Genomic DNA, 17,278 nt, shown 5'->3' with positions numbered 1-17,278 from the left:
TGGAGTAAAGATAAAAACATTTGAATTTGAACTTGAAAGGATGATTTATTCCCAAGAGAGTTTCCACCTACCACATAAATTCAGATGAAATGATTAAACCTTTTGTTTTCAGCATGCACACATTGTCCAAATATTTCTCACCTATAAGTAATTTTTAAAATAAAGTTGTAGTTATGATCCAAAATTATGATTAAAGTAAACATAAACAAGCTAAAAGATAAAGTTAGGAACTTTTCAAGCAAGTTTGAAAGATAAAACAAATTTTTTCATGACAAAACAGATAAAAATGTTTTTTTAAAAGTGAAATTAACTTTTGAAAAATTATTTTGTGAGATCTTCTATTTAAATAATTTTATTTTTCTAATGAAAAGCGGTCCAATTCTTTTTTTTTTCCTATTGTAACTATATGTGACTGAACAATGAAAAATAATGCCTGATTATTATGTGAAATAAAAATAATCCACTGCTTTCAAAACATTTGTAGATATAAAAATCTGGTTTCGAGTGCTTTGTATTCAGGCCTTCTTCACTCTTTTATCCCTCAGTATGTATTTTTTTCATGAACAACAAAATGTATGTTTCACTTTTCAAGGTTGAATTTTGAAAACCATGATCGTTTTTCTTTTTCTTAAGTCATGCATGGGTTTATGTTGGCCTTTAACGTGATATGGCAATAAGAAACATTGAAGTTTGTTCTTGATCTTTTCCACAACTTTGTGGAAAAGTTCAACATGTCAGACATTATATTTTACATGCAGCTACATTAAAACTGTAATGAAACATTTAATGAATGTTAGATTAAACATCTCAACTTTTGTAATTTTTCAATGATAATATTTCTTAGTCACCAAGGGGACGTTTTGGGAAATGATGAGTGAAAACCCAAATACTTAGAAACGTTTTTATTTTAAAGTTTGTACAAGATGTTTACAGTCTGTAAGTGACATAAACTTAAAAAAAGCAGAACATCCTGCCATTGAATTAACACATTTATCTGTACTATATAATTTTATGCACCCTAGTAGAGTAGTTCCTGAATATTTTCAATAAGACTAAAATGTTTCCATAACAGGAAATGACTGGCTCAGTTAATAATAAATGCGTAATCTTAACTCACATTCAACACCAAAACTACAGAGCTATAATCTGAGATTAACTGTGTGATCGTTAGATGCTTACTTTTAAATTTGTATCTCCTCCTCTCCTTGAAAAATTTTATTTTTCCCTCATATCTTATAGGTTTACGTTACAACTTTTTGAAATTTGCCCATTTCTATTTATCCGTGAATTAATTTTCTGATTCTTCTAGTGTCAAACGGCAAACAACAGCAACGGACCTTCAAACTGTTAAATCCAGTCAACACAACATGTGTTTGGGCAGTAGGACAAAACCTATAAATAGACTAGGAGGAAATGCAAAGTCCACACAAAAAGCTCTGCACAACTGAGTCAGTAGACGTTGTTACATACAGCTACACCGTGGAAGTTGAACCGACTAATTACATTACAAAGGGATAATATAGCAAGATTAGTACGATAATAACTTAAGTATTTATGTCAAAATATACATTTTGTACCAATCCAATCTCCCTACATATGGAGTTTACGTAGTTAAAAATTAACAACAATTATCTGAGTCATTTAGCCTGAAAAAATAGGAGGTCTGATTTTCAAACCTCAGGTTATTCATATTTATAAACACTTCGCTTAACTAGCTAAGAGTTTAAGTAAGCTAAATACTTAACTAGGTAAGCGAAGTATTTAATTAGCAAACTAAATATTTAGTGTGAAACCAAATATTGAACTTGCTAACTAAATATTTAGCATGCTAGCTATATATTTTATTTTAGGCTAAATATTTAGCTTGCTAATTATTTTTCTAGTTTGAAACTGACATTTCTAAATGGACCAACATGATGAAAATATGACTGAAAAAATGAACCCCTATTTTTTCCTCTATCAGTCTCAATAACTTGAGACTGATAATTGCTGTTAATTTTTGACTTTGTAGCTTTAAAAATGTCACCCTGTTCCTATAAAGTTTCCTTCCGTTGGCGTTAAAGTGAGTAGAAGCAACAGATCCATGGTTGACCGTCTAAACGGAGACGACCTTGTCACATGGCAGCAGCTGGCTGACGCCGATTTTCTTCACATAATCGTTCTGCAGAGTCAAATGCAAAGGTAAAGTCAGCAGCTTGCTCTAGGAATCAAAACGCATTCAATTAAAGCCGCCGTAGGTTAGCAGAGCTTTTTAACTGTCGGGGTGGAACATAATGTTTAATGCTCGACATGTATTTAGCTTACATGATCTTACATTTCTAAGAAAGAAATGCGTAAAAGAAAAACCTGCTTAATGTCGGACATTTTTCAGCCCTTACTATGTACTCGACAACGTTGATGTGGTAGGGTATTCCCCCTATCTCCTCACACTTCTTCATGTTCAACCTCTCCGGGTCTCCAGGAGCCAAAACAGGCGAGCCCGGCTCAGCCTGCAGCAAAAAAAACAAAACAAAAAAAAAATAAAAAGTTGGAGAGAAAAGAAGGAAATCTCTTCTCCTATTCAATCCACACACAAAAAATTACATTTACATATGCTGCTGCCTCTGGCTGCATTTTACAACTTAAAGCAAATTCTTAAGAGGCTTAGGAGTCTGTTTTCTGGGTTATTAAACAAAACATAAGCTAAGATACCTAAAGTGCTACTGCTGTTTTCTTTCAAAGCGTTGCGTACTCACAGGGTCCTGGTCTCTCTGGATGGAGAGCAGATCCGACATTCTCTCGTTGAATCCGGGAGCAAAGTTTTCCGGGTTGATTGCAACAAAACACTGACCCTGAAATCCAAAACGGGACAAATTATGAAGATAGTACAGACTCCCTTTTTCACTGATGCAAAAAATAATACAGATCCTAGTATCTAAAGCACATTGCATAGACATATCAATTACTGAAAGACAACTTTAAAAATTAAATTGTAATTTAATTTTTATTTAAATGCAAATTTTGTCTTTCAATTCATTCTTCAAATAGACAAACAGTTCATTAGTCAGACTGAGAAAAAAAATGCTGTCAGTTCAGAGCAAAAGGCATAGCAACTAAATGCTGTCTTGTTTAGTTCTGGTCCTGGAAACACTGAACAAGTAGCCAAATCAAATCAGTAATTAACTTTGGCCTAACACCACCATTTTGAAGATATACCAGGACTCTGACAGCAGCATCATGGAGGAGCTGCCTCGTTTGTTTTTTTGTTTTTTTTCTTTAACAGAGACCACTAAAGACAGCTTTATAGTTTTTCTATGTCCCATTTCAACAGGAAACTCATTTTCATGGCGGCGTTTTAAGATTGGTGGTTGTTAAAGTTTAAAACAGAGTGCTTCTTTCTGTCCTTGCTTTCCTCAGACCAAACTTCTAACCTATTTGCAATAAACTGGAGGAAATTCTGACTCATCCACTCACTGGTGTTACAGAGAGACAGACTCATGGACTAAGGTCAGGCGACGACACAAATAAAAAGCTGCTTTATCAGCATAAATATGGAAGCAGACGTAGTTTTCAATCATTTGATATGGGAGAAATCAATCATGTTAAATTTAAGTGGGCTCAGAACAAATCCTAGAGGAACCCCACAATCGATTTATAACTACCAAATGATACAACATAGTCCCTGTTATAAGAGCTTCTCCATGTGCTGTACTGTGTTTTACCACTTTTGTTTTTGCTAAAAATGACCTTCAGACCTCAGCAGCACTCGGTCTGCTGTTTATTCTTTAAAGAGGATTTTACAAACGGCACTGAAGAAAACTAGTTGGTGCCTCGGTTATCAACAAACAGAGGAATGAAACATACTGACTTGTATGTTTCTATATTTCAAAGTCAAAAGTGAAAACGGATAAAAACAGCATGGACGTACCAGGTTGGCGACGCAGTCGGTGACCTTCCATGTGCGGACGTATTTGCTGTACTGGGCTCCAGCCAGGATCCCCCAGAAGACCTCCACCATCATCCCAAGACGGTAACCTTTGTAGCCACCTGCTATCAACAAATGAGCCACAATAAATATAACTCCACCATTATGCTCTCTAACAGGTTCGTTCCCTTTTAGGATCCATTTCATGGATTCAAAAAGTAAAAGGTAAACGAAACCTGGGACTAAGATTTGGAGAGGTGATTCTTTGTCGTGTAGCTTTCTGAACAAAACTGAGAAATAAACTAATCATAAGTTACAATAGACAAGGGATGGATAATACAGCCCATTTTTTATATCAAAATTTTATCCTAATTTCTAAAAGTAAAGATATTTATTGAATTTATGCCAAGATGCACATTTGTGAGACTAGATTTAATTAACCCTTAGTGCCATCAACACATCAGGGCTTGTGTGTTTGATTTAAACAAAAAACAACTATTTTATATATATATATATATATATATATATATATAACATTTTGCAGTGTAAATTATTAAACCAGTAACTGTTTAAGAACCTAAAGGAAAGGCAGGGAAACAAAGCTGAACCCTGTAAGTGAGAGTGTAGAAAAACAATGTCTACAATACCTAGAACCTTCTGCTTTGGTTCTAGGTTAGAGTACTTCATATCTTAATATTGTTTTATTGTTCATTTGAATCCGCCTCAAACAATTTGTGGTCTTAATCAAGCTAAGGAGCAAGACTCAAATGTCACATTGGAAGGACTTTTCTGCCATCTGGTGGTCGGAGTGTGAACTACGCCCGGTGGTGATTTTGTTCAGTTTGTGATATTACAGTGTTAGATTTGATTGTAAATACTTTGATGATAAACATGCAATGGTTGTTCATGTTCATGAGATGTAATTCAGTTTCAAAGCCCAATTTCAGCAACAGAAGCATCCAGAAAATAATCGACACACATTACGCCCAACTGCATCTGTTTCTAATTTGCATGATACTAAATTGTAGATCAGATGCATCCAAATGAACAATTTATATTCACTGAATAATAATTTACTGTTTATAGAATTGGGGAATTGGAGAAAGATTAAAGTCAAATTAATGTTGATGTTCATTTCTATCATATTCTCCAACCTGTGGCTTCACTGCCACCGATGGGGACCAGTCCTCCTCCGGTCAGAACACTCGTTGGGTCCGTTGTTACGTGTCCCTTCGGGTCACAGCCCCATCCATCAGGGATCGGATCGCCTCAGCTCCACTTGTATGCGCATTACCTCAACCAGGTGAGAACGAAGACTTTACGCATATTTAACGCTGTTGATTTGATTTTAAATGCGACGCCTAGTTTGACATTAACCGGACGACTAACGGGTATATGAATAAACGTTAATTGTATCAAAAGGTCGACTAACTAAGCTGGGATTCTCTTCAAAACGAGGTTTTTCAGTACTAATGTGCTGCTCTCTTTTTCAACAAACCAAAATAAGTCCAGCTCTCACCTTTCCGAGCGCTACCGCAGAAGTGGCCGTGTCCAGGACAAAGCTGTCTCCGTGTTCGGCGGGAGGCGCCACGCTCAGCGGGTTGGTGCCCAACGTGCGCTACAGGGTGCAGTTTCACATTGTTTTTCCAAGAATTATATGTAAGAGAATGTACAAATCTAGGACATGCATTCTATATTGTGTTAAGGCTTTAGGAAATGCAGGGACTAAAGAAGGAAAAAGCCTCTCAGTTGGGAATTGCTGACGTCCAGAAGCATCACATATGGGTTTATTCTGCGGATTACATGACATTCTTACCTCTTTACCTCGCAGGAGGGCCACCAAGGGGGAGGTGTTGGTAAATGACATACCCTGGAGAAACGACATAAATACTATTGAGACGACTGAAGACATACTTCACTTGTGTCGGTTATAAAATTAAAAAGTTTTAATGGAGAGAGGGAAGTCTCACTCTCGATCATGTTTTCTTTCAGGGCTTGCATTGAATAATAACCAGCATTTCCAAAATGGTTAGAGCCTTTGAGAGCAGAGTGACATAAGTTTATCATCCGTTTATTATTGTTTTCTTTGCCTGCCTTTCTTCCCTAATCACCTATTAAGATATGTCTGCAATTCAACATGGCTAACCTGACTCTGTTTCCCAGCCTCTATTAAAACCAGAGAACATGAGGGACCCACCATGCGCCACCACCCAGCCAATGCTGACCTCTTTGGCCTTCCTAATAGCCAGATTCATGCAGAAGTTTCCCACGACTGGGCCCAGCAGGTTGTTCCCGTCCACCAGCGCTGTGGCTGCGCTCTCCTTCTCCACCACGGGCTCGCCCTCCACTGCACACACTCCTGTCTGTATGTCCTTCAGGTTCATATCTGTCAGCACATTTTGGGCAGGGATTATTACCCAGCAGACGTCAAACGGTACAACATAACGACAAGCTGCCGTTATGGACACTGAAGGGTGGATATTTACAAGCTTCCACATCGACTGACCCATCCTGTTGAGCCCGTGGCTATAGTGCCCCCCTGCAGTCTGCGGTCACCAGCACCTCGGCTAGGCTGCTAGCATGATGGGGTTTGGCGCCCACGGTTGTTAGGCACCTCTCAATGAAGCTTTGCACCTCCTGCTGGCTAATCATGCATCTGCATGGGGGTAGAAAACAGGAAAACGCTCACTTCTCTGCTCTGTGTTGGCATTTTTTTTGTTGTTGTTTTAATTAAAGAATTACAATAAAATTTGTGGAGCATGGAACATGAGAAACAAAGAGGAACAGAAATACAAAGTAACACAGTGGTGATACACTCCAGAACGAAGCTTAAATGCAACAGAGGGGGGTCAGCGAGTGCAACGCATCGCATCGCATCACGCCGCATCGCATCGTGCCGCATCGCATCACGCCGCATCGCGCCGCATCGCACCACTGCGCGGCGCCGCGTTTCTAATACAGACCAAGACACGTCGGCTGTCTTTACGCTCGCTTTGGGTGCAGCTGTGAAAAAGGAACCTCGTGGCTCTGCTTCACTTTCAACTTCAATGGATTTCATCTGATGAGTAATTATAGAGGGGAGAACAATTCTGAACTGCAAACAAAATGATGGATGGTCTTTAACAAGAGTTACAAATTAAACTCAAAGTGTGGCGTGTCTTTGTATTGTTACAGTTACATCTGCAGATCTTAAGGTTTTATTTACTAACTTTGCTTTAGAAATATTTGGGGGGTGGGGGGGGGTGTTACACAGTCTTTGCAAAACAGCTCAATATCAGTCAGACTGGATAAAGAGTCTGTAGCCATAGATTTCCATTTGGTTTAGATCTGGACTTTGACTAGGACACTTTTTAGCTCAATATTCTAATATCTGACCCGAAGCTGTGGTTATATGTTTGGGGTCGTTGTCCTGCTGGAAGGACACGCCTCTGCTACACTCACACAGATGTTGAAACCTTCATCATGTTTCATTCATGGATTGTGTGTGTGTGTGTGTAGCCCCCAGCATGATACTCCCACCACCGTGTTTCGTCATCAGGATGGTTTGTTCAGGGTCGTATTCGGTTCTGCTCTCATGAGCAGAACAGCTTCTTTCATATGTTTGGTCAGCGTGGCTCGTGGAAAACTATTATAAAATTATTGTTTTTGGTTTGCCTGTCGATTTCTGTTCCATCAATAAACGGTCAAATTTATGGGAAAAAAAAAAAAATATATATATATATATATTACCCAACTCTCCAGATGTCTCTGTCTGAATTGTGTTTACAATGTGCAAAAAATCTAAACTGAAACAGGAGAAGTTACTGTAAAGACGCTCAGTAATAACTTTTCATGCATAAACAGACCAGCTGCAGAAGCAGCTTCTGCTTTTGCTTTTCTCCAGAAACTCCTGATTAGTGGCCCCACTAATCTGCTGACTGTCATTGTTTCTCAATCCTCAGCCTCGACCTGCTGATTTAATCTGTGTAGATTAGGAGACGATCCGCGCTGGGAACGCCACCTGTTAGAGCGTCGATCACTCCGTTAGTTTGTCTCCGTCTCAGTGGGCGCCATCATCTCGCAGTGAGATGGGGTTCGTTCTTTCTTTCTTTCTTTCTTTCTTTCTTTCTTTCTTTCTTTCTTTCTTTCTTTCTTTCTTTCTTTCTTTCTTTCTTTCTTTCTTTCTTTCTTTCTTTCTTTCTTTCTTTCTTTCTTTCTTTCTTTCTTTCTTTCTTTCTTTCTTTCTTTTTGTTTTGCAATTTTTCGCGCTCCACTGTTAAACATGGAGGGACTCTCTGTGTATCATAGATTGCATGTTCTGATGGGGGGCCTCCAGAATAATGCTCGAGTTCAAGGTCTTGAGTAGAAACTTCCTGCGAGTCTGGAGGGAGGAGAAAGACTCAAATGATCCTGAAACTCCAGAAACACTTTATGGCCGAAGAAAGGTGAAGTGAACAACATGTATGATCCTCTACAATGCTAAAGTACTTACACCTCTGAATCTGATTACTTCACAATTATCTCAATAATATTATTATTAATAAATGTTATTATAATTATGTAATAATTATATAAATATAATACTATTATAGGGTATAATAAATAATAAGGCGATATGTATTAATAATAATATAATAAACATTATTATTATAGCCTTATTTATAATAATTATTATTAATAATATATAATTATTGAGTCATCAATTATTTACAATTGCTATATCAGCAGCAAAAATTGAAAGATTGTTTTTTCATTGTTAGTCTTAAGCATATCCATCAATCTTTTCAGAAATGTTTCCTATAATATTTGATGCACTAATGTGAACAGTTGTGTTTGGTATTCAACAGGGAGAGTCCAATCCAGGTTATAACAAAAATTGTATCAAAACAGATTTTTTAAATAAATGTTATCTTTTTGCTGATGGTCTAACTTCAAACCCGTCAAAATGTCTCCTGTTTCTATTTTCTAAATGTTGTTATGTGATAATTCAGGAGTCCGTCTCAAGATGTTTTCCAGATACGTGAATTCCAGATTGACATTGACCCAAAATTAAAAGCTGAATTAGTTGCAATTAATTTTAGCTTTCACAAAACCTTGATCTCAGTCAGGGAAGATGTGTGTGTGTGTGTGTGTGTGTGTGTGTGTGTGTGTGTGTGTGTGTGTGTGTGTGTGTGTGTGTGTGTGTGTGTGTGTGTGTGTGTGTGTGTGTGTGAGCAAGGCGGTCTCCAGACTTGACTTGGTTCTGTCAGGAGGAATGGGCCAGAATGCCACGTTTTCCTGCACGTTACCGTGTTGTCACGGTAACGTGCAGCGTTAGCTTTCTGTCACACCCAGTTTTCCTGTAGGCCGAAAAGTTCAGTTTTGGTTTCGCAGGATGCTTCCTGCGTCCTGCATAAGGCATGTTGTGGCTGTAACTGAGTTCTTCTTGCCCACGATGGAGCACTAATGCTTGTCAACAGATTCTCTAAGTTTAGCTGTAGCTCTTCTAGAGTTACCATGCGCCTCTCTGCTGCTTCGCTGGTTCGTGGTTTCTTGCCATGTCTCAGTAGGTTTGCAGTTGTGCCTTATTTAGTTGCAACCATTTTTAGTTAATGGACTGCAGTTTGGTTTGGTCAAAGCAAGAGTTTTTACAACAAATCCCTTTGTTAACCTTCCTTGATCTCCCTGCTGTGCTCATTGGTCTTTATGATCCTATTTCTTTACTTATTTGGTCTAATAAACCTCCGATGTTCACACAGACATGGATTCATAATGACATTAATCTGTACTACTAATTATTGCTAATTGATAAATTGTTGCGCATTTTATTTTGCGGGCATTTGTTAAAAAATGTTTCATTGCCTTATCATTTGATTTTGATTGACAATAAATACAAAAACTGTCTTGCTGCTTTTAGAGACGTCTTTTTGTAAGAGGTCTGGTTTGACACTAGTGCTTTGGGCCTCGGTGTGAGGCTTTCTGCTGCTTCCACATTGCGCCATCGCCGTAGAAAAAAAAAAAAAGCTCCTGAAAAGAGCAGGAGAAAGTACGCTCCTCCTCCCCCTCCTCCTCCTCTTACTGTAGGGCCCAATTCTATCCTGTAATTTCCCCTCAGACATCTGTAAGCATTTGCCTCAGACCACAGGAGGAAAATAGAAAGCTAGAAGCCCTGGGCTGTGATTTGGGCAGATATAAATAAAAGAGAAGCTACAAATGTGAAGGGCGTCAAAAGGAGCGCAACGCTGAAATCACATGAGTGGCACAAGGAAAACCTGGGGGAATCTTGGAGATTTGGCGTGGGGGTGGCGACTGGACTGCAGATCAGCTGAGTGGGTGTGTTTCAGGAAGAAATGGATGTTACATGTTATATGTGTTGCACCACATAAGCAGGATTATAGAGACAAATAATCAAATACGTATTATTAGTCAAAGCGGAATTTCTTGATTTCTATAAACTTGACCTCAAACCTTCGTCATAGAATTGGAAACCTGCAATTTTGGACTTTATTTGTTTTTCCTTTGTTTTATGGATGTAGCAGTAAACTGTGGGACTGAAACTTTAGCTTAAGCGAGTCCAGCGACTCTAACCAGTCAGAAAGCGACAACTAGACCCACAGCTGTCTCTTCTGAAATGTCTCGCGTTTGGTCTGAGCGGTCGTTCGTTCAACTCAGAGCAGAACCAGCAGACTTGGACGGCGTCCCGTTCCGCTGCGGGCCTCCTGCATTCGGCCCTCTGTAGCGGTCTTCCTGGGCGGCTCCGCCTCTCATCTGAAGGGCACGTTCGACACGGTTCCCAGAACTGGATGTTTTGTGTGTACATGTAAAAAATGCTAGTGGGCCAAACACACAGCTGGGAGCAGACCCACCCCGGAGTCGGGCCACGGAAACCCAAAATGATCGCTTTAAAGCTGGGTGTGGGCGCAGCGGTGGGAACCGCAGGAGCCAGCCGAAGGAACACCTCTCGGCACCTGTTCCCGTCGGCTGGGCGGGGACAGAAAACGACTCGGCTGCATGGAGATCTCGACGTGGAAAGATCAATAAATCTCTTTTCGACCTTTCCGTGATGTACTGTGCTAACATACAGTCTGATTTATTTATTTCATAGATTGAAAACAATAAGGAGATACAACAGAAAAATCTTCAAAGCACCAAACAAAAAAAAAACTTATAAAGTGATGAAAAGAGAAGTATAAAGTAATGTGAGAAATGCTAGAAGGTGAAAACGAATTCATTGTCTGTTGTAAACTTTGGCTCCACGTTTGTTTGTTTATTTCATTTCTCAATCTCAATCTATCCTGACCAACGACGGTTACAACAACCGATCAAATTGTACTTCACATAAATACAATAAATACCAAAAATAAAGCAGAGAAGCTGAATTTTGTGACTGGCCATGACGTAGCCTTTAAAAAACCTTAGGATTTCTTTAGGTTTTGTGCAGTGGCATCCAATGACGTAGTTTTAGCGTAGCTACATGGACATTGTCTAGCTGAGAAGACACTGACAAACTTATGAAATGTAGACAATATCTTCTGACATATTAGTACGTACCACAACCACAGCACATTTTCAGTTAGAGTTGTTTTAGATCTCAACAACACAGGAACAATTTTCTTCTAAAACGGGTTGTTATCGAAAACACTTGGGTTCACACTCAAGTGTGAACCCATCTTCAGAGAGAGGGAATAGCCTCATTTTTGACTCCTCCTGACCTGTGGGTGGTGCTAAACAAGCACAGTGGGACGTGTGTAAAGCTGCCACAAAAATACGAATGCAAGTGAAGTCTTTTGTGGAATATGTAATCTTCCATTGTCGCATTTGATATGTTTGAGGCTAGATTGTAGTCTAACATGTCGGAGATTTCACAATAAATATGTTTTCGTTGTCCAAATACATGAGAGTGAATTTTTTACTCTGGAACCTGTTTAAAAAAACCGAAAACATTTAGGGCGCCCAAAACGGCGTCTCCGTGTAGACATAGAGCAAAAATTGTTTAAAACTTTTCTCTTTTAGCAAAAAAAAACTGTTCTGTGTGGATGGGATGGTAACCTGCTGAAACTAGCTAAAATGCTGTTTAGTGACGAGCTTTTAGCATACCACTGCTAACAGCTAGCTTCACCAAACTCGCTGTGATATCACATCTTTTACTACACGTACTTATAATAATTTTAAATTACTTTACTTCAAAAAATGCAAACTGTCCCTGTAATGTTTTTCTTTCATTCCTTCATTTCGTCTTTCAGGCCATTTCAGCCTTTGGCTCCCAACATAAAACATCAGCATGCTCTAAAGTTTTTCCCTTTTTTTCCTTTTCATGCTAGCATCAGCTCAGATGTAAGTCACATTCATGGCACTGTTTTGAAAATACTGCTTAAATCCGCCTTGACGTTTTTGTATTTATCAAATTTTTGGCAGAAAGATGCTAATACTACTAAAATAAGTTATCAGTGTTACAGTTAATTCAGATGGCGAGCAGAAGTTTTAACACATCTGCATAGGACAAGTCGAAAACAAACATTTAGACGTCGACTAATTCTAACGTCTGTCATCGTCTTCTGAATCCAATCGAACATTTTGTTTTTTCCCTCCTTTATCTACCAGCTGAACAACTTGAGGAAGTTTTGGAAACCGTCCTCTCCCAGGAAATCGAAGGAACCCTGAGAGGAGCCGAGGTGGACAAGCAGGAGGACGATCAGGACGACGGCCAGCAGAGGGATCAGCAGGTTCCAGCCGGCGGCCAGGATGTTGTACCATTTGGCCTTGTCTGAACACTCCTGAGCCAGCTGCAGGTTCCCCAGAGTCTTCTGGTCCCGGGCCTGAACAAACACAAGCATATCAGATTTAGTGCCTCGCAAATACACCTTAACATGTATATATTTATTCACACTTTGCCACAACACAACCACAAACATCTTTGGGATATGTTGAGGTTTTATATGACGAACCAACACAAACTAACGTATTACTGTGAAGTGAAACAGCATGTGTTTTTCAAATAAAGATCTAAAAACATGACGTATAACCTCCATGGACCTTGTAGACAGACTTTGGCTTGGACTCCAGGTTGGACTTTGGGCTGAATTTACTCTGATCTAAACTATTTCATTACAGGCCTTTCTGTATGTTTATGTGGCTGAAGGTGAACCTCCACCCCACTCTCCACTCTTTTGTAGCCGCTTACATGTTTTCTTTAAAGATTGTCATGTGTTGATCTTCATCCATCTCCCCACCTTCTCAGTCTGTGCTGAAGAAAAAGCATCAGCAAGCTGCGTCCGCCAACACGTCTCAAGGTGAAGATGATGCATTCAGGGTCTTGTGCTGTGTTCACTTTTTGCCCCAAAAGGTTTAATCTTGATTCTAACTAACTTGAGAATCTTCTTCCACATATTTGCCGTGTCTACTAAATGCCTCGTGACTTCTTTCGTTATTTTTAACTTTTGTGTGATTCATTATAAAGGCCAGATCTGTGAAGGGCCTGGCAATTTCTGCCACCTGAGCGTTGGATCTCTGCACCTCCTCAAGAGACATCACAATCCTTAAGGGTGTTTTCACACCTGATAGTCTGGCAGACTCGGTTCGACTGGGGACCAAAATTGCAATATTTTCACATTTTCAGCCGTAGCAATTCACTTTCATGTTGCAGTATGTAAAAAGAGAGAAAGAAAAAAAAACTTTAAAAACCTGTTCACCTTCTTGCCTGTGGTGGCGCTGCACCAAGAACTACTGAATGAAGTGACACAAAAACCTCAGAAGAAGACACTGAACGCACCTTCCTTTGCAAATTGTAAACCAAAATAGGGTAGCATCGGATTTTAGAGATTGTAGGATTTCTTTTTTGTCTTTGGCAAAAGACCTTGATTCATATCTCCTGCTAGTGCTAGACTGAAGCATTTGTTTCTGTTGTATTTACCCAGAATGCCCTTGTTATAGCCAGTTTCCTGCTTTTGGAGCGGTCTCTGGCCCGCTTGGCGTTCACATATGCATTTCAAGTTTACTTCAGTCGAACCCAAACCTGGGTTTTTAGGTGGACCAGAGTTGGCTTGTTTTGGTCGGCATCAGAGTTCGATTGCGCGTTCACACCTCCCCAAATGAACTGAACCTTCTGGTTAACAAACTAGAATTCAACTAAAGTAAACTAAGCAGAGCTACTTCTCTGATTACCGCCTGTCAGTTTCAGCGAACAGCCATGTTTTGGTAATTTTACTGTTGTTCATATTCTTATTTTTGTCTCTACAATAGTTTTCCTCCATGATAGCTGGATTTATGGATGGCCCAACCAAACAATAGCTGCCTTGTTTTTAAATTCTTCCACCTGAGCTGTGGATCTCTGCAGCTCCTCCAGAGGTTGGGATACTATTTTACCACTTATATCTGCTTAAACATCTTCACAACTCTATGCCTGTTCAGTTTTGTGTGTCTCTAACATCCTCTGTGAAACTCTGACCCTTTCACAGAGCAGATTTTATCTAGGAGTGACAGAGTAAAGGGAGCTGAATATGAACATCCAAAGTGACATTTTAGGATTTTTATTTGTAAAGAAAAATGTCTGAATTTGACTTTTTCCTTCCAGTTGACAATCAGGCACTACTGTGAGTTGCTTGATTACATGGTATGTAGTTATAATTGGACAAAATGGGGGAGAAAAATAAGCAAAGACTCATGTAACCTTTGTGTCTCCTCTAGGACTCATCAGAGTGCAGTGTTACTGAACCTCTCCACCAGCACTCTCTAATTTCTTGACAGTACTTGCCCATTAAGAAGATGCCAATTATGCCATTTTTAACTCCCCACTTTGCGAGACGCTGCCTTTAATTACTGTGCTGGGCCAATCACAAGCCTGGAGTTCAAAACTATGCAGACAGGGGGGGAGACTTAAGGAGTGAAGTGACACCCTTCTGTGGTAAGCTTAGCAGAAACTTTTATTTTTTAATTCAGGTATCTTTTTGTCGGTAAAACATCTGCCTGACTCCATTCCTGTGGTGTAAAGCATTCCAGGTTTCTAAATGTGTTTTGTTGCGTTGTGTGTGATTCAAAAGAATACAAAATCCAACAACTCGGGGAATCTCAATATATTTTTAGATATTTTCAATGGTTAGAGCTTTCAAGTCGACATTTGCACAAACAAAATGGTTCTTGAGGTTGGCAAACAGAGGATGGCCACATCCTGGTCTGCTGCTCTGGATTATTTTTATCCGGCTGTGTTTCCCAGCGTGGCATTTGGAATATAACGCCTACTGACAAATCTGACTGTTTAATACGGCCAACTTCAAGAAATTGGACAAGGAATGTTTAATTTTTCTCTTCAAATGTCACCGATTACCAAACTGACTGGTTCCAAGAACTTATCTTCTAGACTTTGCTTTCACTCTCGGCTCCAACCACTGATCATTTTCAGGGTTTTTTCTCATTAGTTAAAGATCATTTAGATCAAAAGTCAAAGGAAGGGGCCACTCAGTGCAAGCTCTGGGTGTTGAATTGATTGTTTTGTTTTTAGTCTGGGTGCCATTTTAAGTTTCGTCTCATTTGAACGCCTCCTCAAAACGATTCAAATTTCAAGTGAATTCAAGAAAACAGGACCTGAGCTCACCTTGATGGAGTAGATGAGTGCCATGAAGCCCAAGCAGCAGAAGTTGACATAAAAGGTGTTGCAGAGCGACCAGAGCAGGTAGTCCCGGGGCGGGTTCTTCCCCGCGTTGCCCATGTTCACCACGGTGGAACCCGCTGACTTGCGGGCCGACTTGCAGTTTGTGAGCGGGGTGCAGTCGGATGGAAAGTTGTAGGAATGATTATCCATGTTGAAGACCTCTGGTTGCGACCGAACGGTTGACTTAGTGGATGGCGAGTCTCTCTCTCTCTGTTTGGAAGTGGTCCCCCCCACCACCACCCGGTCTGGGAGGCTTTTAAAGGCCCGCGAAAAGGGAGGTGGCTGGGAGAAGACGCATGGGCAGGGTCCTTTAATACACAGCAGGTCTGTCATTATGTGGCCGGGCCTGAAGGAGACTGAAATAGAGACAGAGAGACGAAAGAGGACAAAACTTTATATGAGAGCAGCGCACAGTCCTCCATTAGATGGTCCCTAATTTCAGTTTTCTTGAAGGTCTTTTTTCCGAGCTGCTGTGTGTAGGAACACACAGCAGGGGGGTTAAGAAAAAAAGCCCAGACTCAAGATAGTTCGTAAGCCTGAAACTGAAAATAACTTTAAAGAAGGAATAAAACTGATCCAACCAGATACCCAGATTCCCTAAATTAATACTGTTTGCTTAATAACCTGATTTCTTTATGACTTTCTTCAATTCGTATGACTTGAATTGGATGATTTGGGAATCCTTCAACAAGCTTCTCACAATAGTTGGCTGAAATTTTGGACCATTACCCCAAACGAAACTGATGTAACTGAGACCGTTTTTTGATTTGCATTGTTCACACAAACCCATATATTTTCAATGGGATTTAATATCAAGACTCTAAAATGTTTACTTTGTTGTCACTGTGTAGCTAATTTGAAGGTATCCTGATTGTCACTGTCCAAACTGTAGCGTCCTGGCTGACGTCTTGTACCGTCTTGTGAAGTGCACCAGTCCCTCGTGTTGCAACACAGCCCAACATCCGTCAATCTAGGTTATTTATATAGCACATTTCAGCAACAAGGCACTTCAAAGTGCTTTTCATCGTAAAAATACAAAAAATGAAAAGGCATAAAAAAAAAATCATACAGTCATCAATTTGTGAAACCAGTAGCAGGCGTTACATTTTGCCAAAGTTCAATTATCAAAATCGCCAATACACATTAAATGGTGTTGGTCAACGCTCCAGTGAAAAGCAACTCTAAACAGATGCCTCATGGTTGGGGTGGTCTCAAACTTTTAGTCTTCCCTCTTTTCTTCCAAGATTATATTTGCAGACAGTTACCTGGATTTTATTGCGCTTATCTAATCTTCTAAATTTCAAGTCAGTAAAATAATTTTAAAAAACTAGTTATGGTGGCAAATAGAAATAATAGTTGTAATCCTTGTTGATCTGAGGGGGAAAAAAGTCTTAGTGTGATTTAATATCAAACGGTGAGAAACAGCGAATAGCAACTGTAAGGATGGAGAGTTTGGGATGTTATGAATCCACATCACCAGCAGGGGGCGCAGGCATGTCAGTAATGTGCTGCTTTCCTAATGTTACAAAGGTTCAGCTTCTCCTTACGTATGGATGGATTCCCCGAAAACAAAACACAGTTTTGTGAAAAGCCGAACACTAGAAAACTAAAACAAAGTATAGAACAACATTGAGGAGAATCAATTTGTTTCCCTTCAAATCTTCACATTGGCTCCTGAATACAACCAAATGACCAATAGGTATTCAATGAATCCAATTTAAAGCTTCAAACTGAAACTGAAACAAAAAGCTTCTCTTCCTATGAAGACATTT

The 17,278-nt window shown here is 39.6% G+C and overlaps 2 protein-coding genes across 2 annotated transcripts; both read right to left on the bottom strand.

Annotated features, from left to right (window-relative positions):
- Positions 1 to 980: 980 nt before the first annotated feature.
- On the bottom strand, positions 981 to 6,580 carry LOC103465980 (putative oxidoreductase YjmC; the record flags this gene model as incomplete). Its single annotated transcript, XM_081608488.1, is given in 10 exon segments — positions 981 to 2,161; positions 2,379 to 2,489; positions 2,736 to 2,831; positions 3,908 to 4,026; positions 5,059 to 5,182; positions 5,403 to 5,522; positions 5,721 to 5,794; positions 5,875 to 5,940; positions 6,102 to 6,441; positions 6,443 to 6,580. Coding segments are annotated over 10 exon segments (1,254 nt in total), but the record flags the coding sequence as incomplete, so codon positions are not given.
- Positions 6,581 to 10,928: 4,348 nt separating this feature from the next.
- Positions 10,929 to 15,854, bottom strand: LOC103465933 (interferon-induced transmembrane protein 5-like). The gene is made up of 2 exons (XM_008411163.2): positions 15,450 to 15,854; positions 10,929 to 12,678 (listed from the first exon to the last, which is right to left on the bottom strand). The coding sequence occupies exons 1-2, from the start codon at positions 15,837 to 15,839 to the stop codon at positions 12,457 to 12,459; spliced, it is 612 nt and encodes a 203-aa protein (XP_008409385.2). The 5' UTR covers positions 15,840 to 15,854; the 3' UTR covers positions 10,929 to 12,456.
- Between the last annotated feature and the right edge of the window lie 1,424 nt (positions 15,855 to 17,278).

Source organism: Poecilia reticulata, chromosome 6 (assembly GCF_904066995.2).
Source record: "Poecilia reticulata chromosome 6, P_reticulata-male-v2, whole genome shotgun sequence".
Lineage (NCBI taxonomy): Eukaryota > Metazoa > Chordata > Actinopteri > Cyprinodontiformes > Poeciliidae > Poecilia > Poecilia reticulata.
This window is presented reverse-complemented; position numbering and strand designations above follow the sequence as displayed.